Raw genomic sequence first — 22,888 nt, 5'->3', positions numbered from 1 at the left:
GCATCCTGGAGCATCCCAGTGCTGCCCCACAGTGCCTGGAGCACCCCTGACGCCGGAGCAGCCTGGGGTCTGGAGATCCACGATACCGGGGCACCCTGACGGAGCCCCGCACAACGCGGCGCATCCATCCTGGAGCACCCCTGATGCCGGAGCGTTCCAGTGGAGCCCCCCCAGAGCCTGGAGCATCCCGGCGCCTGGAGCATCCTTCCCGGACGGGCCCGCGGGAGGGCGCGCCGAGCAGCGAGCGGCTCTCCGGGGCAGGGCAGGGCGAAGGGGCCGGCCCAGCCCGTGTCCGCCCCGGGCGCGGCGCCGCACGGGGCCGCGGCGGCGGCGGGGCCATGGCGGTGGTGGAGGCGGCGGAGGCGACGGTGCCGTGCCGGGTGCAGTACCTGGAGGACGGGGATCCCTTCGCCTTCGGCAGCTTCCCGGAGCCCCGGCGAGCCCCGGTTTACGCCCTGGAGGAGGCGCTGGCCCTGGGGGCGCAGCTGCCCGCGCTGCACCGCCTGGTCGGGGCCCCGCTGCCGGTGAGCGGGGACGGGGCGGCGGGGAAAGCCCCGTGCGGGCACCGTGCGGGGCACGGGGTGGGGATTGCTGGCTGGAGGGGACCGGAGGGCGAGGGATCGGACGGAGTGTCCCCGGCAGCGCTCCCGGTGTGAGCCCGCGGGAGATGCCAGCCTCGGCCGCCCCGCGTGTGAGCCGGCGGGAGGAAGAGGATGTGGCGCTCGGAGCGGCAGGAACCCTGGCAGGGGGAAGCGGGATGAGGGCACGCGTCCATCCCCGTGTGGTCGGGGCTGAGGCAGGCGGCGTGTTCCGCACCGGCCTCGCACTTCCACGCCGGCAGCCGGGAGCCGAGCTCGCCGCTCCGCCTGGGACGCTTCCAGTGTTGCTTCTTGCTGCCGCACCTGGAGCTTGGGGAGGTGATGGTGGGGGCGGAGGGTCACCAGCCCCTCATCTCAGCGGTCCGGCAGCAGCTTTGTCACCGGAGAGCAGTACGGAAATGTATGCTGAGCAATTTCCTTCAGCTGGCAGGAAGGCAGGAGGCTGGATGTGCAGCGAGGCACCGTGCCTTGTTTGTGTGTCCTCAAGTCTGGCTCGGGCTGGGAAGTGGAGAGAAAAGGGGAGACAGGGCACCCTCCCTGTGTACCTGCTGTGGGCGTGATGCTCTCGGAGCATCCTTCTCAGGATGGGGACAGGCTTGTTTTCTTTAGGAACGCGGGACCCAGCAGAGCTTGGCAATAGCTGAGCATCTCCGTCCTGCAGCACTCCGGGAGTGCAGGGAAGGGAGGCAGGAACCCCGGCTGGCTGGGGGGAGCTCCGCTCAGAGCTAGAGCGGAGAGATGGAGCAACAGGAGGGTGAAATTCAGCTCGATGTGCCCGACACTAAGCTTGCTGACCTTCCAGGGGAGAGGTGATCACTTCGAGACCTTTGCCTGCATCAAAAAAAAAAAAAAAAATTCCCGTCCCGTTTATTCCCCTTTTCATTTTTCTTGGAGCAAAGAAGCAGCGTCTCATGTCGCCGTCATGGGATTTTTAGGTGGTGACTAAGGGGAGTTTGTTTGGGAACAAACAGCCTGGAGACATGACGAATGGAGCAAACTCAAATTTCAGGCGTGTGCAGGAGCCTGGGCAGGAGCTGGCTGTAACGGGATCCCCAGCCCAGAGTGCTGCCATGGTGGCACGGGGCAGTGGAGGGGGAGGGGACACTGGACACTGCGTTCCCGAGGGCGGGAGAGTTGCAAGGAGGTCCTGTGCCCACCAGAAGTGTGTCGATCCTGGGATTTCAGGCTCTGTTCTCTACCTAAACCAAGCTCTGGATATTTTTTCCCTGTGTCATCCCATTCACCCTTGGTGAAATCACAGGTGAACAGCCTGGATCCTGTTCTGGGTTTTTAAACCAGATTTCTGGATTATATAGGTTATAAACCATACTGCCTTTACCAACTGAGGCAGCAGGGGCTGCAGAATGCCCCACCTGACAAGCTGGGATGCTGGCTGGGGTTTGCATGAGCAAATGTTCTCATTGGGAGCCTCCCACACTGGGATTCACAGCCTGTGGAGTGACATCAGTCTCCCAGGCCACTCAGTTCAGTCAAAATTCAGAGCTGGCACTCTTGGAGCCATGCAGATATCGTTCCCCTGGTATGACCAGCCAAAGCCTCCCCTGGTGCCTTATGTGCCAGGTAGCACTCAGCTCCATTAGTCACCACCCTAAAATTAGTAGATGAACACTCAGATTTTTCCCAAGGAACTGGCTGTAAAAAAAAATCATCTGGGAATGCCAGGTGCCAGGTTTGTCCTGCTGGGCTCATGCCCGGACCTGCAGAGCACTGGAAGAGGATGCAGCAGCCAGGAGGGAGCTGGGCTGGGGTACCCTCATCTCTGGAGGAAGACTGAGCAGCAGGCACCCAGGGGATGAGCTGCCATGGGAGAGCAGCTGAGTCCTACTTTTGCTGGGCCCAGCTAAGCAGCTCCCTGTGCTGGGGACAGATTAGAGATGATGAGCAAGAGGTTTCTGGTGCAAGCATCGCTGCCTTGAATAGCCTGTCCTGCCCCATGACACCCTTGGTGCTTCCTCTCCCTGAACACGATCTGTCACTGATGACTTTTTCATGCTCTCCGGGAACTGTGTTTGTGCTTGGAAATACCTTCCTGCTTTGTTTGCTGCTGCTGCATTGTTTGCCTCCGGGCTGATACTATCTTCTCAGCTTTCCAGCATTTTTCTAGTACCCTTGGGTGATGCTTGGGCAAGGCGTGGCCATTCTCTGAACCTCGGCAGGCAGGTTTTGACAGGGCAGGTTTTTTTGGCTGTCCTTTAAGTCCCCAAATGCCCCTGGAGCACTATCTCGCCTCTGAATCTGGGGATTTTTCCAAACAATTGCAAAACTCATCAGGCTAGAGTTTTACATTCTCCTTCCTCCCCCCGGAAATCTGGGAAGAGCAAACAGTTCACTGGCCTCAGTGCCATAAACTTGCTGAGAGCTCTTGTACTCAGTAGATGTGCTGGTGGGGCAGTCTCTGTGTGTGAAGTGAGCAATCCCCATCCCACGGCCCTGGTGCCCTCTGTTTCCTAACAGGCTTGAGGAGGGCTTTGGTGTGAGTCTTTGCCCCACTTCACCCCTGGACTGCACAAAAGCAGTGAGGAGGGGTCGTCAGCAGCACTGAGTGTTGGTGCTCAGCGGCCCCCAGCACTCCCCAGCTCCCAACACAGCATCCCAACAAGGATCCATTCCTTGCATGGATCCCTGGAAGGGAGCTGCAGCCAGGCATTCATGCCGTGGCTTTTCCAGGACACCAACTGCTGCCTAGGACTGGGGTCCTCCCACTGCCACAGCTCTGCTGATGAGCACTGAGCCCCGGAGGAGCTTCCAGAGGGAAGCAGGTTTGCACTTCTGGGCTGACTCTGGGTGACCTCCAGAGATCCCTCCTGGCTTGGATATTATTTCCTGCCCCCATAAGGCAGTGGCAGTGTTCTCATCCATCTGCTGCCATCCATCATGCAGGAGTGGACAAGCACCTGAGTGCCCTGGCAGTGGACACCCCTCTTAGCCCTACAACTAAATTGTGGTGAATGCGCTTGGCTGGGGTTGGGGTGGGTCCTGTGGCTGGTGTAATTCTGTAAACCATCAGCCCCTGTGTGTTTTGGGAGGATGAGCAGCAGCTGGTGATGCCAGGGCTTTCTGACCTGTCAGTGCCTCATGTTTAACTGCTGCCTAGTATATTTAAATAATATATTTTTACTGTAATTTCCCCACAGGCTTTCTAGAAGAGCTGCAGCAATGTTGGGAAATTGTGGTTACTGAAAAAAGAAAGTGTTAGAAAGGGGGTAAAAGTGTTTCCTTTGCTGGCAGATAAAGAGGGTATTTGCTGCCTGGCCTTGGAGCATCCTCCCATGTGGGGGTGCTGTGATAGGAGTGAGCAGGAAAATGTGATGCTGTGGTGGGTGGTGTGAGTTTGTCTGTGCCTGGACAATGTCTCCATGTTGGAGGTGAGGGGGTTTCCATTACATCCCCATTGAATCCTGGAATGGTTTGGGTTTGAAGGGACCTTAAAGGGATCATCTTATTCCACCCCACTGCCATGAGCAGCAACACCTTCCTTTAGAGCTCTTGTTCCAAGTCCCATCCAGCCTGGCCTTGAACACTTCCAGGGGTGGAGCATTCAACACAGACAGAAACCTTTTCCAGGTCGTGGGTGCTTGTTCCACATCAGGGCTGGCACCAGCATTGTGTCCTCAGCGAGACCCCAGAACCTCCCTGTGAGTGGGTGAAGGATATCCATCCATCCATCCATCCGTCCGTCCATCCATCCATCCATCCATCCATCCATCCATCCATCCACCCATCCATCCTGTTGCAGGGTGGCTGGGACTCCCAGGAGCCACAGGCTGGGTGTGTGAGCGTGGGACACTCTCCTCTCCCAGCTCTGCTTTGCCCTCAAAATCTGGCTCATTTTGTAATGGTTTACCAGGCAGGAGACAGATCAATCAGAGCCACCCTGCACTGGGAGCTGCCAGTGACCTGTGACCCCAACTTGCTGCTCCCAGCAGCATGACACTGGGATCCCAGCTTGATCCTACAGGGTGTAAACCCCTTGTCTGAACAGCCCCTGGCCCTGGGGCAGTTGCTGCTCCCTGACATGGAAGTGCTGCCCAGGATTTTTGGCAGGGCTGCAGGAGCCTGGGACAGCCTCTCTCCATCCCCAGGGAGGCCAGAGCCAAGCCAGGGCCCAGTGCTTGGAGCATCCCTGGTGGGAAACACTGCCAAGCTCACACGGGAAATAGGCAGGGTCAGGTCCCAGGGGCTTGGCCTCCCCCCGCCAGCTGGGACATGTCACCAGCCCCAGAGGAGCCGGGGATGTTAACTCTGGCTTGCTGGGGCTGTGGCAGCCCAGAGAAGGCAAGGCTTTTGTACTGGGGTCATTTGCTCTTTGCCAGCCTAGAGTGCCAGAGTGGGTGGATGCAGGGATGCCTGAGGGGATGCCCAGGATGCTGGAGAGGTGGAGGGGTGGCCAGGAGGATGCAAAGATGTCTGGGAGGATGCCCAGGAGCATGCAGGAATTGGCTGGGTGGGTGCAGGGATGTCCAGGTTGATGCAGGACAGCCTGTCCCAGTGGAGGAATTGAAGCATTCCCCTGAGCAAACCCTGTCAGTGTTGGAGACCCGTGCTGTGAAGGCAGAGCTGGCAGCCAGGAGCACCTGCCCAGTGCCAGCAGCCTGTGTTTGCTGCACGTTGCCATGGCTGGCTGGCATGGCCAGTGGCCACAGGAGGTGGAGTGGGACACATCAACATCCAACCCAACAACAGTGCCCTGCCAAATTGCCCCTATTAATTACTTCATGCATGTGTCATTTGACTTTACCCTCTGGTATTAACGTCACACTCAGAGTGAATTCATATGTGTGAGCCTGTGCACAATGCTGCCATGCAAGGAGATGGGAATGCCATGGAAAGGAATCCCAGTGAGATGCTGGAGCCTTACCCAGAGGTGCTGTGGGATCTCCAGGGCCACAGTGGGGAAAGGCATTGATGGGAAAGGCAGAGAAGCTGTGACTGTTCCCATCTGAGCTCCTCAGCCACAGGACTGTGCTTGGAGCTTTTGCAATTTGGTGCTGAAATTGAGGTGGGGTTTTAGCTGGCTGATGGATCCCCATTTCTCTCCCCTATTGCTGCTTGCACTGCCTGCTCTTGTTTGCACCATGAGCAGCTTTAATACTGGGGTTTTATCCCAGTCCTCCGTTCCTGCCCTGCAGATGTGTTCCTCAGAGGTGGGATGAGCAGGGAGAAGGTGGGGCAGGGGAGTTGCAAGTGGTTTGGGAACAGATCCAGCGTGCAGGGGAGGCAGGGTGCTGGCACTGCCCTCCCTCTGCTTCTGCTCATGCCTCGAGGGTGAGTTGCTGTGTCCCAGAATTGCCTGGGTGCTGTGGGGTGCTGCTGGCTCCAGGGTACTCATGGACGCTGTGGGTGCAGTGCCCACTGGCTGTGCACCATGGGTGCTGTGCACGGATTTTGTGGGAAGGTGCCCCTTGCCCCAGCCTCATCTCAGGGCTGTGCTTGCTGGAATTCTGATGGAAGATGCCACGTGGCTCTGGGCTGAGTCAGAGGGTGTGTCAGCCAGGGCACATCCCAGGGATTTGCACTGCTTTGGGGGGTCCCTGGCTGGGCTGGGTGCCCAACACTTCCCTCAGACCCAGTCCCTGCAGGGGGGGGCAATTTGCCAGCCCTGGGAGGAGGCAGGTCCTGCCCCAGCTGAGCCCCTGCTGACTAAAGGGAGCCCCAGGGAGTCAATCAACCTCTTGCCATGGGTCCCACCCGGGGATTGCTGAGGAGCTCAATGCTGGCAGGGCTGCCCTCACTCAGCCTCTTCCAGCCTGGGGCTCCGTGTTTCTCCACAACCAGCACCAGGCTGATGTTGTTGTGACAGGCCCTTGCCCAGGTAATAATTATCATTGACTCCATGATTCACAGAAGGTTGATCAATCTCTCTTCTTATTAAGTAACCATTGCTTTTATAGACAGTTACGATATAGGTAGACTTAATTAGTCCTGAATCCAAACACTATCACCATTTCTAATTAAGAAACCACCTTTTGGTAAACAAATCTCTATAACACATTCTATGTGTTCACAACAACAGGTGCAGCAAGTGAAGATAAGAATTGTTTCTCATTCTTTTCTCTGATCTCACAGCCTTTCTCAGGCGATGCCTGGGAAAGTTGTGTGTTTCTCTCTGTGGCCAGAGAGCTGCTACCACAGGCTGAGGCAGGAGGTGCTCAGGCGTCTCCCTGCAGAGCCAGTGACTGGGGACAGGTGGGACATGCCACCTCACTCCAGGATGTGTCTGCCAGTGTGGGCAGGAGGGTGGCCTGGGAATGCTCTGGGAGCCTGTGGGGGTGTGGTGGGCATGGGCACTCAGCCTCGCTGTCTGCATCCCCAGCTGGAGGACTGCACGCTGCAGGTCTCGCCCTCTGGACACTACCTGGACCTTGACTTATCCCTGCTGGAACAGAAGGATGATCTGGAGGGTTTCTATGAGGAGGTCAGGTAGGGCACATGAGGTACCTGAGGCCCATGGGGACACAGGGACCCCACGTGTGTGTACACCATGGGCAAGGAGCTGTGGAGCTCCCACTGCAGGCACTCACAGCACATTTTCCCCCACCTTAGGAAGGGGAGACGGCCGACCCTGATCCTGCGCACGCAGCTCTCCGTCCGAGTCCACGCCATCATCGGTGAGTCGGGGCTGCTCCCTTCTCCAGCCTGGTCCAGCAGCTCCACTGCCCTGGGGGGTGGAGGTCTGCCTCTGCAGTGAATTTTGGCCAGGGTTTTTGTGATGGAGAGGGCTGCTTCCACCCCATAACCCCTCCCAGAGATCAGGGGACACGGGGTACCCGCTGGGTTAATCCCCTCCATCCTCAGAGATCAGGACTTTTGCCTCTTGGGCTGGGAGCCCACCACCCACCGCAGTTATTCTGGGTCATTCAGGCAAGCTCTAAATATAGCTGTGAAGACATAAACAAAGGGTTCTTGCGCAGGAGAAAGTGCTGCCATGGTTCAGGCAGCCTGCTCTGAGGTCCTACAAAATATTCGGGAGATTCAAGCCTTTTTTTTGTCTTTGGCAGGGGAAAAACAAGCATTGAGCAGAATGATGCCAGAAGGGCATCAGCTGACTGTGCAGGGCTGCAGCTGAACTATGCAGGAAGGGGCAGGAAGCCCAGGGTCAGGGTCATGGTCTTGCTCTTTGCCAGCAGTTCCCAGGCTCTGTCTGAGCCCTGAGCTCTTCTGCTGTTCCTCCCAGCAGCTCTGCCTTCCCTCTCAGCTCCCTGACAAGCTGATAAGCGAGCGGAGGAGGCTGCCAGGACACTGTGTTTTACAGGGCATATCTGGAGGACTACTTGGACATCTTGTTTTTGGCTTGTTGCAGCTGTGAGGCCGACCCAAATAAGTTGGGATGCATGGCTAACTCAGTTTTTGCATGTGGGAAATGCTGGCTCCCAAAGGCTTTGGTGTCTTCATGGAGCCTTCCTGGCTGCTCCACGCTGGCTCCTGCCTGCAGGCACCACCCCCATAAGCACACAGTCTCCACCCCAGTGACAGTCCTGTCCCTGAGCAACCTGTGTCACACTACTGGCCTTCCTATCCCCATCCTGTGGTTTTTCCCAAGCCCTGGAGCTGCTGAGAACTCTAGAACCATGGCATGGCTGTGCCCAGGGAGGGATGGCTAAAAGTAGCTCAGCCTCCTGCCTGTGTTCCTGTTTAGGTTCTGCACAGGAAACCAAAGGGGATATTTGTGTCATTGCTGGTCAGAAAAAGAGGACACAAAAAAGGAAATAGGAAAGTGGGAGGGCTGAATGTGTAGTTGTGGTACAGCAGCTGCTTCCAGCCAGTGTGTCCCACAGCCGGGGCAATGCTGGGGTGATGGCACAGGGATCAGGGTCAGGATGAGGGGCTTTCCCAGGAAGCTGAGAGCATTTGGGAGCCCCAGTTCAGTAGTGAGCCACTCACACCACATGTCTCCTTTTCTCCCAGAGAAGCTGTACAACTCACAGGGGCCTGAGCTGCGGAGGTCCCTCTTCTCCCTGAAGCAGCTCTTCCAGGTGAGGTGATGCTGGTGTGGTGGGGGACAGGGGCTCCCCCAGGCCTGGCTGCCCACCCACACTGTGGTAACACTTGGCCTTCTCCCCACAGGAGGACAAGGACCTGGTGCCAGAGTTTGTGAACCTGGAGGGGTTGACATGCCTGATCAAAGTGGGGGCAGAGGCTGACCAGAACTACCAGAATTACATCCTCCGGGGTTGGTATTTGGGCACCTCTGTGGATGCAGAGCAGGTTACCTAAAGAAGCTGTGGATGCCCCATCCCTGGAAGTGTTCAAGGCCAGGCTGGATGGGTCTTCTATGCAACCTGGTTTAATGGAAGGTGTCCCTGCCTGTGGCAGGGGAGTTGGGATGGGTCTTAAAGGTCCCTTCCAACCCAGAGCATTCCAGGATTCTGTGCTTGTCCTGAGAGAGGGAGGCTGGCACTCAGGGCAGGCGAGTCAGAAAGTCCACTAGGGCTGCTCTGCCTTCCCAGCAGCCAGACATTGCCCTTGCTGCAATGATGCTGTGCAGGGATGGGAATTCCCAGCCCCTGCCTGCTGCGCCATCGGCCTGCCCACTCTCTGCCTTGCAGCCTTGAGCCAGATCATGCTCTTCATGGATGGAATGCAAGGTGTCATCAACCACAACGAGACTGTCCAGTGGCTGTACACGCTGTCAGGAAGCCCAGTGAGTGCCTGTTGCTCTTGGGGGGCTGCCTGTGCCCTCCACTGCACCCCCTTCCCTTCCCTGCTTGTGGCTGTCCCCTTGAACCATCCCTCAGAGGATGTACTTCACTTTCTGCCTCTGGGCTTGGTACCCTGGTACCATTGCTTGTGTCGGGTCCTGCTCCCAGCCTTCTGGAAGCCACCCGGGATCTGCAGACCTCCCTGTCCTCATGTGACCACATTCCCAGGCACAGAGCTTGAGTAAGACACTCCTGCTCCAGGTCCCTTCCCAGTGCCTCTTGGCCATCAGCCTCACAGCTGCAGGTCCCTGGCCCCACAGCAAAGCTCCCAGTCCTGGGGCATGGGTACAGCCACCCCACAGTGCCCCAGCAGACGCTGGCAGGCCCCTGTCAGTGCTGCTGTCCCACTGCCATCCCTCATCCCAGTTTCGCCTGGTGGTGAAGACGGCACTGAAGCTGCTCCTGGTGTTTGTGGAGTACACAGAGCCCAACGCCTTGCTGCTCATCCGTGCCGTCAACGCCGTGGACCAGGCCAGGGGTGAGTGCAGTTCCAGCTTCCTGCGAGGTCCCTGCTGGGGGACAGTGTCCCCTCCTGGCCTGCATGTCACCTCTTCATGCCCCTTTTCCCAGGAGCCTGTCCGTGGTCCAACTTAATGGCCATCCTGGAGCAGCGCAACGGGGCTGACACCGAGCTGCTGGTGTTCACCATGACACTGATTAACAAGGTCTGTGGGGGTGTCCCGGTGGTGCCACACTGCTGGGGCTCAGTGCGGGCCACCCCAGTGCCAGCAGCATCCCTCTGATTCTGCCCAGACACTGGCAGCTCTCCCAGACCAGGACACCTTCTACGACGTGACCGACTGCCTGGAGCAGCAGGGCATGGAGCGGGTGGTGCAGCAGTACCTGGGCAGCAAGGGCACCGACCTCGACTTGAAGCAGCAGTTCACGCTCTACGAGGTGAGCGGGGCTCCAGCAGGGTCTGGCCATGTGCCACCCGCCTCCAGCAGGGAGGGTGAGTGCATGGAGTGGCAGGGATGCTGCTGTGCCCGGTGCCATGCCCCTGGTCCCTCCACAGAGTGCTCTCAAGCTGGAGGATGACGTGGAAGAGCCGCCCTCAGGGGGACGCAAAGAGCGCAGGAGGACGGATGAGGGCCGGCGTGGGCGGCGATCCCAGGGTGGCACTCAGGATCCCAGTGCTGATGCCCAGCCACTGCTGGAGTCTCCTGGCACTCCAAAGGAGCCCCCAGCTGAGGACACCCTGCCTATCCCTGCACCAAGCTGCCCAGCAGAGTAAGTGCAGCTGGAGGTGGTCTGTGGTGGGGATGCTCGTGGGATGGTGAACACACCAAGATGCTGCATAAGCAGCACTTGCATCCATTGCTGGTGTCAGGGTGGAGAGCAGTCCTGTGGGACCTGCTCTCAGTCCCTGTCAACTTCTTCCAGACCCTGTCCCACCAGCATCTACAACAGCACGTCCAGTGTGCGGCTGGCCCTGGCCTCCCCCCCGGCGGAGAAGGAGCAGCCCCCGGGCCCAGGAGAGCGCAGCGTCTACAAGTAAGGAGCCAGGAGGGGCTGGGGGCATGGGGGTCCCCCAGGGCAGCAGGGTGGGCTCCCAGAAGCATGGGGTGTGTTCATCTCAGGGCACACTCTGCCTTTCCCCAGGGGGAAGCAGTCTGGGAGGGCACTGGGGCTGGACAGATGTATGGGGGAGCAGCAGGTCTCAAAGGGTCCAGCCAGGGGCTCCAAGGCATCCTTTGGGCATGCACAGCTCTGCTCCAGCTCCTCCTCATTCTCCTCTCTGCCCACGCTTGCCCTCTCCTCTGCCCACTCTTTCTGTCTTTCCTTTTGCAGGCTGCACCAAACTGCCCCTGTCTGGTAAGTGCCTGGCTCTGCACGTGCGTGCTCCCTCCCAGCATGGTCATAGGACCCCAGAATAGTTTGGGTTGAAAGGGACCTTAAAAAGCAACTAGTTCCAATGCTTCCACTAGACCAGGTTGCTCCAAGCATCCAGCCTAGTCTTACAGGGATGGGGCATCCACAGCTTCTCTGGACAACCCATGCCAGTGTCTCACCACCCTCACAGGGAAGAATTTCTTCCTAATATCCAATATAAACCTACTCTCTTTCAGCTTAATGTCCTATTAATTCTCCCTTGCCATGTCCTATGATGCTCTGGGGGAGCAGGCACTTGCACTCACCTTGCTGCCTCCATCCCTTGCCTCTCCCCTTCAAGTCCTACCTGTGGGACCCCAACCCACTCCCCCATCACCCCACAGGATGTGGCACCCTCTGATCCTTGCTTTGGGGTGAGGTGTTCTTGCTGGGGGTGGCACAGCCCACTCCATATGATGGACGATGTCCCATCTCTCCAGCACCTGATGCCACATGGTGCCTGGGCTGGAAGGGACTTGCCAGGGCTCTCCTGGGGCCACGGGGCAAGGGTTCCATGCTGGAGGGCTGCCAGGTGGGTGTGTGCAGGAGACACGAGCCCCAGGGGACCGCCAGCAGTGGGGGCTAACCCCTGTTTTCCCTCAGGCGGGAGGATGCCCCCTCCTTGCATGGGGACAAGCCTATTTTGAAGAAGTTTGAGTAAGTAGAGGCATGCGTGTGTCTCCAGGCATGCGCTTCCTTGGACTGGTGCCCGGCTGGAGGTATCTGGGCTCTGGCCACACAGGGCCTGAGGAGCAGGAGCATGCCCTCAGGTCTCTGCCTTGGTGCCCTCCTGGGTTTTGCAGCTTTTGGATGAGGATTGCAGTGAGCACCAGGTCTGTTGGGACCAACTGGTGACAGCAGCACCCTGTTGGCACAGCCGTGGGGCCATCACCTCTCTCTGCAGGGCTCAGAGGAGGTTGAATCCTTGGTGTCTGCGATGTGGTGTGACCAGTGTAGGGGATTTCTGTGCTGTGGGACTGGCTGTGCAGTGTGGTGTGGTGTGGTTTGCTGGTTGTCCCTATTGTCCCCATCCCTGCTTTGCTTTTGGCCAACATCCACCCCATCTTGCAGAGCTCGCTTTTTGGAGAACCTGGCTGCAGCCCAGAAGGAGAAGATCTCTTCCATGGCCAAGGGACGCCTTGATGTCCTCAGTGATACTACACTGGAGCATCCTACTGCTCTTGCATGGGAAAGAGATCATGGCACCTCTGATTCCGGGATGGAGGCACCCAGCATAAGTAGGTGCTGCCAGGGTGTGTGCTCCCAACTCGTCTGGGTCCCTGGGGTGGGGAGTAGTGGCCCCTCAGTCCCCATCCCATGCCTGTATCTGTGACACACAGAGCCTTGGAGGAGCTGGTGGTACCTCCTTGCTCCAAATGCCAGCATCTGAGCACACCCCACTGCAGAGCAGGACTCCAACTCTACACTGAGCCCAGCACCACCTGCCCCCTCCAAGCAGATTGTCCCAGCTTCTCCCTCTTTCCCTGCAGGGTCTCGTTTGGCTCGATCTGACATCACTGACTCCTGCAGCACCATCTCCTCTGACACCAAGTTTATGCTAGACATGCTCTATGCCAAGGGCTCCTCGGAGTCGGGGAGGGAGAAGATGTTCCATGAAAGACCTTTATCCCCCCAGACCCAGGGTGAGGTGGAGATGGACACCAAGGGAAGTAGCAGCCAGGAGCAGGAGAGTCCCCGGCTCCGTGGCAGGGCTCCAGATGGGCCAGTAGCCAGTGCCCATGCCAAGCTGGTACGTGCCATGTCCAGCATAGATGATGAGACCCACACGCAGAAGCTGGAGAACACTGGGATGATGCCCATCAAAAAGGACACAGAGCTGACATGGGAGCGCCTGGAGACCATCCCCGTGCAGCTGAAGATCAAGGACCTGGACTTCACTGATTTGGGAGAAGAAGAAGACTTTGACATCCTGGACACAGGGCCAATGACCAACGGGTCTTTCCTCCATCCTGGCATTGAAGCAATGAGTGCTGGAACATTCATGGCTCCCCCTCCACCTCCTGCGCTCCCTGGTTGCCCACCACCACCACCTCCACCTCCTGAACTTCCTGGTTGCCCACCACCACCACCTCCACCTCCTGAACTCCCTGGTTGCCCACTACCACCACCTCCACCTCCTGCAGTCCCCGGCTGCCTACCCCCACCAGGGCTGCCAGGTCCCTCAACAACAGATGGCCCCTCCCAGGCCAAGAAGAAGAGGACAGTGAAGCTCTTCTGGAAGGAGCTGAAGCAGCTGGATGGCACTGTGGAGCCTGGCAGGTTTGGCCAGGGGACACTTTGGGCATCCCTGCAGAATGTCGAAGTCAATACTACCAAACTGGAGCATCTCTTTGAGTCACGGTCAAAGGAAGCGCCAACCTCAAAGGTACCACTGGGCACCATTAGCCAAGGGGACTTGAGGGGTAGGAGGAAGGCTGTGGGTTCCTCTGGTGACCCTGTTACCCATTCCCTATGTCAAGGATGGGCACCAGAAGCCTGGAGGCTCACTGGGGATGGTTATGGGCCATGCACAGATTTGGTTTGGCTCACTGCCTGGTCTGTGTTTGGTTCCCCATGTTCATAAGTTCATGAAGGTGAGCCCTTTGCCTGGCTGTCCCCATGCATTCTGTCCTCTTTGCAGAAAGCCATTGATGGGAAGAAGGTGGTGGTGGTGTTGGACCCTAAGAGGAGCAATGCCATCAACATTGGCCTCACTGTGCTGCCTCCCATCCATATAATCAAGACAGCCGTGCTCAACTTTGATGAATTTGCAGTCAGTAAGGAAGGGATTGAGGTGAGCACAAGAGAAGCAGGCTCAGCTCCTCTGAGGTCCTCAGTAGGTCATTTCCCCAGGCTTTGAGGTGTCCGTGCCATGATGCCTGGGGTGACACATCCTGAGTCTAACATATCCCTCTTTCCCCGCTCCAGAAAATCCTAACCATGGTCCCAACTGAGGAGGAAAAACAGAAGATCCAGGAGGCCCAGTTGGCCAATCCTGATGTGCCTTTGGGCTCTGCAGAGCAGTTCCTGCTCTCCCTGTCTTCTATCAGTGACCTCATGGCCAGGCTTCAGCTCTGGGCCTTCAAGCTGGACTATGAGAGCCTGGAGCAGGTACAGAGCCATGTATCACATCTGCCCTCCGCCCTCCCACTGCTGACACCCCAGCAGTGCTAAGCACTGAGCCAAGCATGTTTCTGGTGAGCACCTGTCATATCCAAACATGGGAGGTGCCCCAAGATGGCTTGGGATGGGCTGCAGATCCCCAAGGCAAGCATGGGCTTGGATTGATTAGGAGGTGGTTGTCCTCATGGGTGAATGCTGAAGCTCCCAAGGGAGAGAGTGGCCAAGGGATCTCACCTGCTTCTCCCCTCACCCAGGAGATCGCAGAGCCACTCTTTGATCTGAAGGTAGGCATGGAGCAGCTGGCCAGAAATCACACATTCAAGTGCATCTTGGCCACACTGCTGGCCACGGGCAACTTCTTGAATGGTTCCCAGGTGAGGAGCAGGGCGAGGACTAGCCATGGTGTGTGGGTACCCAGAAGGGTCTGTGGGGAGCTGGGAGGTACTGGTGGGGACCCAGTGGATCTGCAGGCTGGAAGTCTGCTGGGGTAGGGAGGGGAGTCCCTGCTGAGTCCATTGGGTTTCAGAGCAGAGGCTTCGAGCTCAGCTACTTGGAGAAGGTCTCAGAAGTGAAGGACACAGTGCACCGGCAGTCCCTGCTCTACCATCTCTGCCAGATGGTGGTAGAGAAGTTCCCAGAAACAACTGACCTCTACTCAGAAATTGCCTCCATCACCCGCTCCGCCAAGGTGAGGCAAGGCAGGTGACACCTGGGCAAGGGGAGGCTGTGGGTCCTGCGGCTGCCCAGCTACACCAGCATGGCCATGGACTGACATCTCACTCTTCCAGATTGACTTTGAAGAGCTGGCCAACAGCCTGGTGCAGCTGGAGCGGAGGTGCAGGGCCTCCTGGCACAACCTGAAGGTGATTGCCAAGCATGAGACCAAGCCAGTGCTGAAGACGAAGCTGACAGAATTCCTGAAGGACAGCACCCAGCGCATCATCGTCCTGAAGGTGGTGCACAGGCGTGTCCTCAACAGGTTGGTGGCTTGGGGACGCAGCAGGAACCTTACAGTCCTGTTGGTGGCTCTCCATGACTGATGTTCCTGTAGGTTTCACTCCTTCCTGCTGTACCTGGGGTACCCAGCGAGCGTGGCGCGGGAAGTGAAGGTGACGTCCATCTGCAAACTGCTGCAGGAGTTCGCCCTGGAGTACCGCACCTGCCGGGAGCGCGTCCTGCTGCAGCAGAAGAAACGCGCCGCCCACCGCGAGCGCAGCAAAACCCGGGGACGGCTCATCACCGAGGTACGGGGACACTGGCTGGGCGCCACCAGCAGGTGACGCTCCCCGTGTCCCCAGCACCAACATCTCCTCCCGCTGCAGACTGAGAAGTTCTCTGGCATTGCTGAGGCAGTTCTGCCACCTGCCATGGTGTCCAGCAGCCCCAAGGAGCAGATGGAAGCGGGTCATGAGAGCATGAAGATTTTGCTGACCTCCCCCACAGACATCCCTGCCCGCCGCAGCCGAGCCAGCCAGGGTAGGAGCAGGATGGCAGAGGAACTCAAGACATGCCCAGCTGGCTGGGAACAGCTGGTGCCAGCATCCTTTTTGTCCCCATGCAGGAACAGGACATGGCACCCCAACCCAGAGCTCTCCAGCCCAGGAGGATGTTCCCAGCTCACCCGATGATGCTTCAGATGAAATCATGGACCAGCTGGTGAAATCAGTGACTCACAATCCCAACCCCCGACCCTGCCCCAACAAGGAGCGCAGGAGGTCCCGTGTCAACAGGAAGTCCTGTAAGTGCCATCCTTGTGTCCTTGTGCCCTGTTCCATCTCTGTTCCACACTCTGTCCCATCTCCATGTCCCTGCTCAGATGCTTTTTCCCAGCTCTGCGTCCCTGTCCCCTTACCCTTTCCCATCTCTTTGTCTCTCTTGCCATACCCTGTCCCATCTCTCTTCCCAGGCTCTGCCTAATCCCCATACTCCCTCTCATCTCTGTCCCTGTCACTGTCTTCTGTTCATCTCCATGTCTCTGTGCTCTGTCCCCATGCCTTGTCCCCCTCTCGTCATGGGTGTGCCACCATGATGTACCCTGATACCAGCCATGCCCTGGCCCTGGCTGAGCAGGCCCCCTGTGTGGGGACTCTGGCACCCAGCGCAGCTTGTGCTGCCAGGGCCACGCTCTCCCCTTCCCGCAGTGCGGCGGACGCTGAAGAGCGGGCTCAGCGACGAGCTGGTGCAGGCGCTGGGCCTGGGGCAGGCGCCTGGCATGGAGGTTTGAGGGGGCTCTTGCTGCTCCCCACTGCCAGCAGCCCCAGGGCAGGACGTGGTGGCAGCCCCTGTGGTTCCAGGAAAAGCACGCTCCGCACCTTTGGCCTCGCCTCACTTTGCCCTGCTGGCCTCCAGCTTCCAGAGGTGCAGGCAGCAGGATGGGAGCGATGCCCCAGAGCTGCTCCATGGCGACTGGGATGGAGGATGCTCAGCACTCGTGCTTGGAGGCTCGAGGTTCATCTTCTCAACAGTATTAGAGGGGTCAAGGGGCTGGGCTCAGATACCCTCTGGGAACTGGGTCTGGCCCACAGCCACTGTGGCAATAAAATGATCTGATATGCTGTCAGCATCTCTTGTTCCTGGATCTGAGAGGCCAGAATGATGTGGTACTTCCTCCCTGGCCAAGCCAGTATCCCTTCTCCTGCATCCCCAACCCTGCTGCCTGGGGCAAGCACTCAGCCAGCCTGTGGCTTGTAGGAATCATTGTTCCTCTGGGGACAGCATGATCCCCTCTATACCGGGACAGCTGGGGAACTTTTCCAGAAGGAGCAAGGACTGCTGCCAGGCTCAAGGCTGCATGCTCAAGGACAGGAGCAGTGGCTCGAGCACAAGGCCACAGCACAGTAAAATTGTCTCACTTCACCTCTCCTTTACAAACCTCTCCTGGGGGGTTTAGCCAGACCCAGAAATGGCTCAGAGGCAGCGTGGTTGTTCTCCTCTAGAGCAGGTCCAGGGCACAGCAGCCATGTATCCCCCAGCTGCAAGCCTCGGAAATATCTGTGCTGGGCAAAGACAAGCTGCCTGTTCCTGTAAATGCATCAAAGACAGCATCTGCCTGTCCCCATGGGAGCCTGGGAGATGCTTCTGCCACCTCCTGTCCCATGTGGCTCATGCCATGCTAGACACAGCTTAAACCCCACACATGGGCTTCTCACAGTGAGTGCCATTTCTGAGGATCCCCCTCTGCCAGCGCTTTGGGCACTCTCACCTGTGGTAGAGGCATTTGGGAATGGTGTCATGTCATCCATCACGACAGCTCCACCTCGGCGCTGCCCTGGCGCTGGCTCCGGCCCTGAATCCCGCACAGCAGGTCTGTGGCTTTCAAGGAATGAAGAAAAACTCCACCCGGCAGGGCAGCTTTTTCCTCCTGGCTATCTCTGCCAGGGTTGACAAAGGGTTGTCCCTCTCCCATGAGGCTGGACATGCCAGCCTGCCCCAGCTTGCAGTGTCTGAGATCTTCCTGAGAGGTTCTGAAAGCAGCAAGATGCCACACTGAGAGCTGCAAGCGTCCCACAAGTGCTTCAAGATACAGTCTGGCTTTCCTGCCTTCTGGGTGCTTGACTTGGGGCTGCAAAGACAGGACAAAGAGGTTATGATAGGCAACAATGAGCCACAGGAGGAAGGAGAAGGGGCTGAGAAAGCATCTTCTTGACCCCCTGCACCTACTCCAGGTACCTAAAATGATATTGCACATGTGACGGCCCCAGGATTGTTACTCCTGAGGGCTTGCTGGGGAAAACTGAGGCAGGGTGCAGGGGAATGTGTTTGGGTTTTTCCACGGTTTTTTTTTTCAGCCTTGGTGTTATTTCTAGGATTCCCAGCCTGGCCCTAGACAAACGCTGCCCTTGAGTGGCGCCTGAAGTGCTTGGCTTGGCCACAGCACAAGTGCTTTCTGCAAAAATTATGACCAGTAGAGGTGACCCCTGAGAAGGAGAGGGGGTGGCAGGATGCTGGAGGCACCTTTGCAAGCTGAGCGAGGTTTGGGACAGCCAGAAGAGGCTTGGTGGGGACCTGGAGCACATGTGGCCTCAGGCAGCATCAACAGAGATGGGGTTGGGGTGCTGCACCAACAGTGGACTTCTCGAGGTGGGATGAAGTGACCCTGCCAGGGCACATCGAGCACCTCCATTCCTTGCTCCATCTCCATCCCTGCCCACGCCAGCCCGGGACCACGAGCTGTGTGCTGCTGCCACGAGGGGGCACGGTGGCCACGCGCACCAAGAGAACGCCCGCAAGGACCGTCCCGGCCCCAAAGGACGCCCCGTGTCCCGCCGCTCCTCGGCGACTCTCGCTGGACTTCATTTTGTTGTTGTCCCCTGCCTGGCACCCGGCCGGGCTGCCCCCTGCTCCCCCTGCCCGCAGACACAGCCTGCCTCTCTCATGTCTCCTGTTGAGTGACAGCCGCGTCCTTGGTCCTGCCTGTTCGTCTGTTTGTCTGGCCGGCGGGGACAGGCTCCTGTCCCCTGTGATCAGCTGTGTCTCCACGGCTTGGCCCTGGCCCTCATCCTGCCCTGGCCCCGTTCCAGGCAGTGGGGAGGAGCAGGGGACAGCAGGAACGAGCCTGGCTCCACTTTATGTTGCATTTATGCTCTTGTGTAGCTCCCAGCCTTACTGTGATAGATGTTCCCTGCCTTCTCCATTCCATCTTTTCCATGGGACTGTCCCAGCACAAGATCCCGTTTGCTGCCACACTCCGAGGTTGGCTCCAGCTTCATGCTACATGGGCATGTCCCCACTGCCACCCCCAAGCTCAAGGTGGGGGATTGCCTGTGGTTCTGGCCTCGTGGTTGCCACAGAATCCCACCACCTTGTGTGGGAAGCACGATTCCCATCAGTGACAGCACAACTTCTCTTCCCAAGTCAGAGCCATCTCGAACACTTCTTGCCAATACTGGTGCACCCTGGCCACCTTCCAGAAGCATTGTGATCATCTACCCCCCCAAAATTCCTCCTCCTGCCTCAGCTGGAGGACACCTACTCTACTTCCTGGCCTTAACTCTCTTATGCAACTTCAGGCTGACAACATGCTCCATTCTGCAACCACCTTCCCCAGCAGGATGGAGGTGTGGAATGGGAACCAGGGAACCAGGTCACAGCTGCTGTGACCTACTGCCACCTTCCCTAGGAGCAGAGGAGCAGAATGTCACCTGGAGCATGGCCCAGTCATCTTCCCCTGGCATCTGTCTCCCCCTGACCAAAGGGGAGACACATTTCCCCTGTCCCCATCACTCCAATATTGAAATACAGACTCTGTGATGGGCATGGAAGAGATGGGAGATGGGAGGTTGATGTTGGGCTGGCAAAGCAAGCCTGGCATGGGTACCATATATGACCCAGGAGAATGCTAAGTATTCATGGAGATTGAATCACTTTGGAGTGATTCATAGCCACACTGAAGGAGTAAGGTCCCTGAAACTCAAAATCAGCTCTGGTTTGGGGAGCCATGATGTAGAAAGCCCGTGGTGCAGAAAGCCTGGCTGCCAAAGGCTGTGCAGGCACAGTGAGACAAGGTCCTCACCAGGGCAGAAGATGAAACTCCCAAACCCACGAATGTGTCTGGAAACAGAGCTGTGTTTGGTAAATACCTGGGGATCACGTGCAACCTGAAAAGAAAACAAGTCAGAGGCAGGAATGTTCCGAAGACAAGGGGGTCTGGAAAGAGCCAGACCCAGGCTCAGCACTTGGATGGATGCTCCATGATGCCAGCAAGGCTATCCTGGGCAGAAGCCCTGGTACTCCACAAAGGAGCTGCTCCAGCCACAGCACCCCAGGAGCAAGGAAGTCCTGCCCAGCTGCTGGGGAAAGGTTTGAGCTGTGCCCACCATCCAGCTGAGGTGTGTGGAAACCCCCTACAGATGGAGGATCAAAGCCTGGGTCTCAGGCTGATTCCATCACATGCCATCAGATGCACCAGACCATGGGCACCAATAGTCAGCTGTGATTTACAGCTTCAAAATATAAGGAAAGATCAAAAAAAGTCCTTTGTCAATTAAGCTGGAAACAAATAATGGAAAATGCTGGGGAAGAAAAGGAAGAAGATCCCAGAACAAAGAGTTAAGGTGGCTCCATGGAGGCTGTGGCTGAGGTTGGCTGTGCCTTCAGAAGTGCCTCCAGGCTGGGCATTTTTAGATTCAGTTTCCCATGCCTTAGGTTTGGGAAATATCACAGGGATATTGGGTGCAGAAAAAGCTTCCTGGAGGTGAACCTGGCTTAGATGACTCACAGTCACCTGTGGATTTGTGCTCTCCAGAAAAGAATGCCACAATAACAGAGTTCCCACTACAGCAGCAAAGTTCAACCAGAACCAAGACAACTGCACAAAGTTCAGTAGTAGGACACAAATATTTGGTGCCAGGAGTAATTAATCACTGTCCTTTGCAAGATGCTTTGGGGCAAAATGAGAGTTAATTCCAGGTGGTGCAACAGCCTTTGTCACCCCTGAACTGTCTCCAGCCCAGATGCCAATGGGCTCCAGTCTCACATCTTCACCGTGAAGGATGAAGCCCTGTCCATTCAAGGGCACTTTGAGGACATTGTGTGAGGACAAGGAGCCCCCTGTGCTTTAGTGCAGCATCCCCTTTCCTGTGGGTTTGACAGTCCATGGTGGGTACCCAGCCCTCAAGTGACACCGGAGGAGGCTTCAGCCCCATGGTCCCTTCTCCTGAAGCAGCTGCTCCCAGGGAAGGACTGTACCTCATGGCATTTGTGAGGAAGCAAAAGCTGGCACAAATATCCATCAGCACTGAACAGGCAAAAGTGGCCTGTTAGACACTTGCCTGGGTGGCGTTTCCTGAGGAGATAATAGCCCTGGAAGAAGGACTTGCTGTTTTGGAGAAGATTAAGTACCTGTGGCAGCAGCATGCGGATGAATCACAACCCTCATGGGCTTAGAGCCCCTGGAAATGGCTTATGGCACTTTGAAAACAATGTCATGAATCTTCTGCAGATCAGATTAGGGAGTGGAACAATTATCTCAAAACCTGTTAGTCATGGGAGGCTCCAGGAGCTGAAGGAACAGCCTAGGGCAAGGGGAGCACTAGGAAGATGTGGTGTGTGTGTGTCCTCCCTCCCAGGGACCTGCTTGAGCAGCCCCAGGAAAGGTGTGGGAGGTGGCTGTGGTTGAACCAGCCCTGCTTCCCCTGTGAAAGGTGAGCTGTAATTAGCAGAACGGGTACGGAAGAGCTCAAGTAGGTCAAAAGGTAATGGGGCTATCACCAGCATTTCCCAACCGCATGGCGCGGCTGGGAGGCACCCTCGGGGTTGGGCAATGGGCAGTGGAACAAGGCCACGCACTGTCTTCAAGGGAAGAGCCACCAGTCACCCTGAGAGCACACCAACCTTTTGGGGGAAAGCTGGGGAGCAGCCAGAGACAGCAAATGGTGCTGCTGGTTCAGCCCCACCGCATGGGACCTGTGGTGAGAAAACCCACAGAAAGCCCTGACTGCTGTGACAGAGAACACCACAGCTATCTACAAACCCATCTTGAGGTGTCCCACAAGAAGGGCATCCCAAGAGCAGGTGTGAGGAGATCTGGAAGGGATGGATGGATGGATGGATGGATGGATGCATGGATGGACGGATGGATGGATGCATGGATGGACAAACGGACATCCAACCCAGCTCTAAAGGGGTTGTGGAAATTCATGTTGCAATTTGGGAATGGCCACATCTACCCTCTGTGAAACACCAGCATGGGTACAGACTCTACATTCTGTCTGTCCCTGCAAAGCACCATATCCCTGACCCCACTCTCTTGCATGCTCCAGCACTTCCAGCTTGGCCAGCACAGTGACGCATGGCCTCTCATGGAAAACAACCTTTCTCCAACAAGATTTTTCAAGCCCTGGTGAAGTGATTCGTGGTGAGGTTTAATAGGGTCCTCTTCAGAGCCCAAGTTCCCTGAGGCTGTGCTTTGTGGCCATCTCTATTGTTTTCACCAGGTTCAGTAGCCCAGTGCCTCAAGCAAGCAGATTCCTGTGCGAGAGCCCGCGGCCATGCTGTTGGGAGCATCCCTCCTCCTCCTCTACCTTGCCGGCTTCCCAACATTCCCTTGAGCACTTCAAACTCAGCTGGGTGACACCACCACACCCCAGCCAAACCACCCCAGCCTGTTTGACACTGTACTTCTGCAGCCATTGCCATCCCCACTGATGAATTGTAGTTTTCTGCCAGTACCAGGGAGGCTGTTTCCAACAAGGATGGCACAGGCATGCCTGACACATGCTGCCACCACAGCAGGGCTCGGGTGGGGCAGCCAGTGCTGGTGGCAGCACAGCTGGCAGGGCCTGGCTCCACCAGGGAGGGAGAGAGGTGTTGATGATGGCACACGGGAGCTCAGAGAGTGCCCAGAGTCAGGCCCACGGCAGGGACACACGAAGGATCACCGAGTACAGAGACTTGGTGAAATATTAAAGCAGGTGCTTAATAAAGCGAGCCCAGCGGCAGCAATTACCCTGTGTAATTAACCTGGGAAGGAGAGGACTTTGTCCCCCAGCCAGGTGGTGCAGGGAGCTCCTGCCAGCAGCTGCTGGAGGTGGCAGGGACCTGGCACCCAGCACTGCACATGGCAGGGCTTCCCCA

General features: G+C 57.3%; 1 protein-coding gene across 6 annotated transcripts; it reads left to right on the top strand.

Annotated features, from left to right (window-relative positions):
* Positions 1–310: 310 nt before the first annotated feature.
* FHOD1 (formin homology 2 domain containing 1) lies at positions 311–16,877 on the top strand. 6 transcript variants are annotated; one of them, XM_021541121.2, is made up of 24 exons: positions 311–524; positions 6,934–7,040; positions 7,164–7,228; positions 8,526–8,593; positions 8,685–8,790; positions 9,167–9,261; positions 9,686–9,797; positions 9,890–9,984; positions 10,073–10,216; positions 10,335–10,549; positions 10,703–10,813; positions 11,111–11,134; positions 11,795–11,848; positions 12,263–12,429; positions 12,682–13,577; positions 13,833–13,985; positions 14,120–14,302; positions 14,569–14,688; positions 14,841–15,002; positions 15,103–15,293; positions 15,366–15,558; positions 15,637–15,790; positions 15,876–16,052; positions 16,456–16,877. In XM_021541121.2, exons 1-24 carry the CDS (start codon positions 339–341, stop codon positions 16,536–16,538), a joined length of 3,861 nt encoding a protein of 1,286 aa, XP_021396796.2. In that variant the 5' UTR covers positions 311–338; the 3' UTR covers positions 16,539–16,877. The 6 variants fall into 6 exon arrangements, with proteins under 6 accessions (XP_021396796.2, XP_021396794.2, XP_021396797.2 ...); XM_021541119.3 differs by lacking the exon at positions 16,456–16,877 and having other exon boundaries at positions 15,876–16,354; XM_077786355.1 differs by lacking the exon at positions 311–524 and having other exon boundaries at positions 6,552–7,040.
* Positions 16,878–22,888: the final 6,011 nt, after the last annotated feature.

Source organism: Lonchura striata, chromosome 13 (assembly GCF_046129695.1).
Source record: "Lonchura striata isolate bLonStr1 chromosome 13, bLonStr1.mat, whole genome shotgun sequence".
NCBI lineage: Eukaryota > Metazoa > Chordata > Aves > Passeriformes > Estrildidae > Lonchura > Lonchura striata.
Note: the sequence above shows the minus strand (reverse complement) of the source record. Positions and strands in the feature narration are given on the sequence as shown.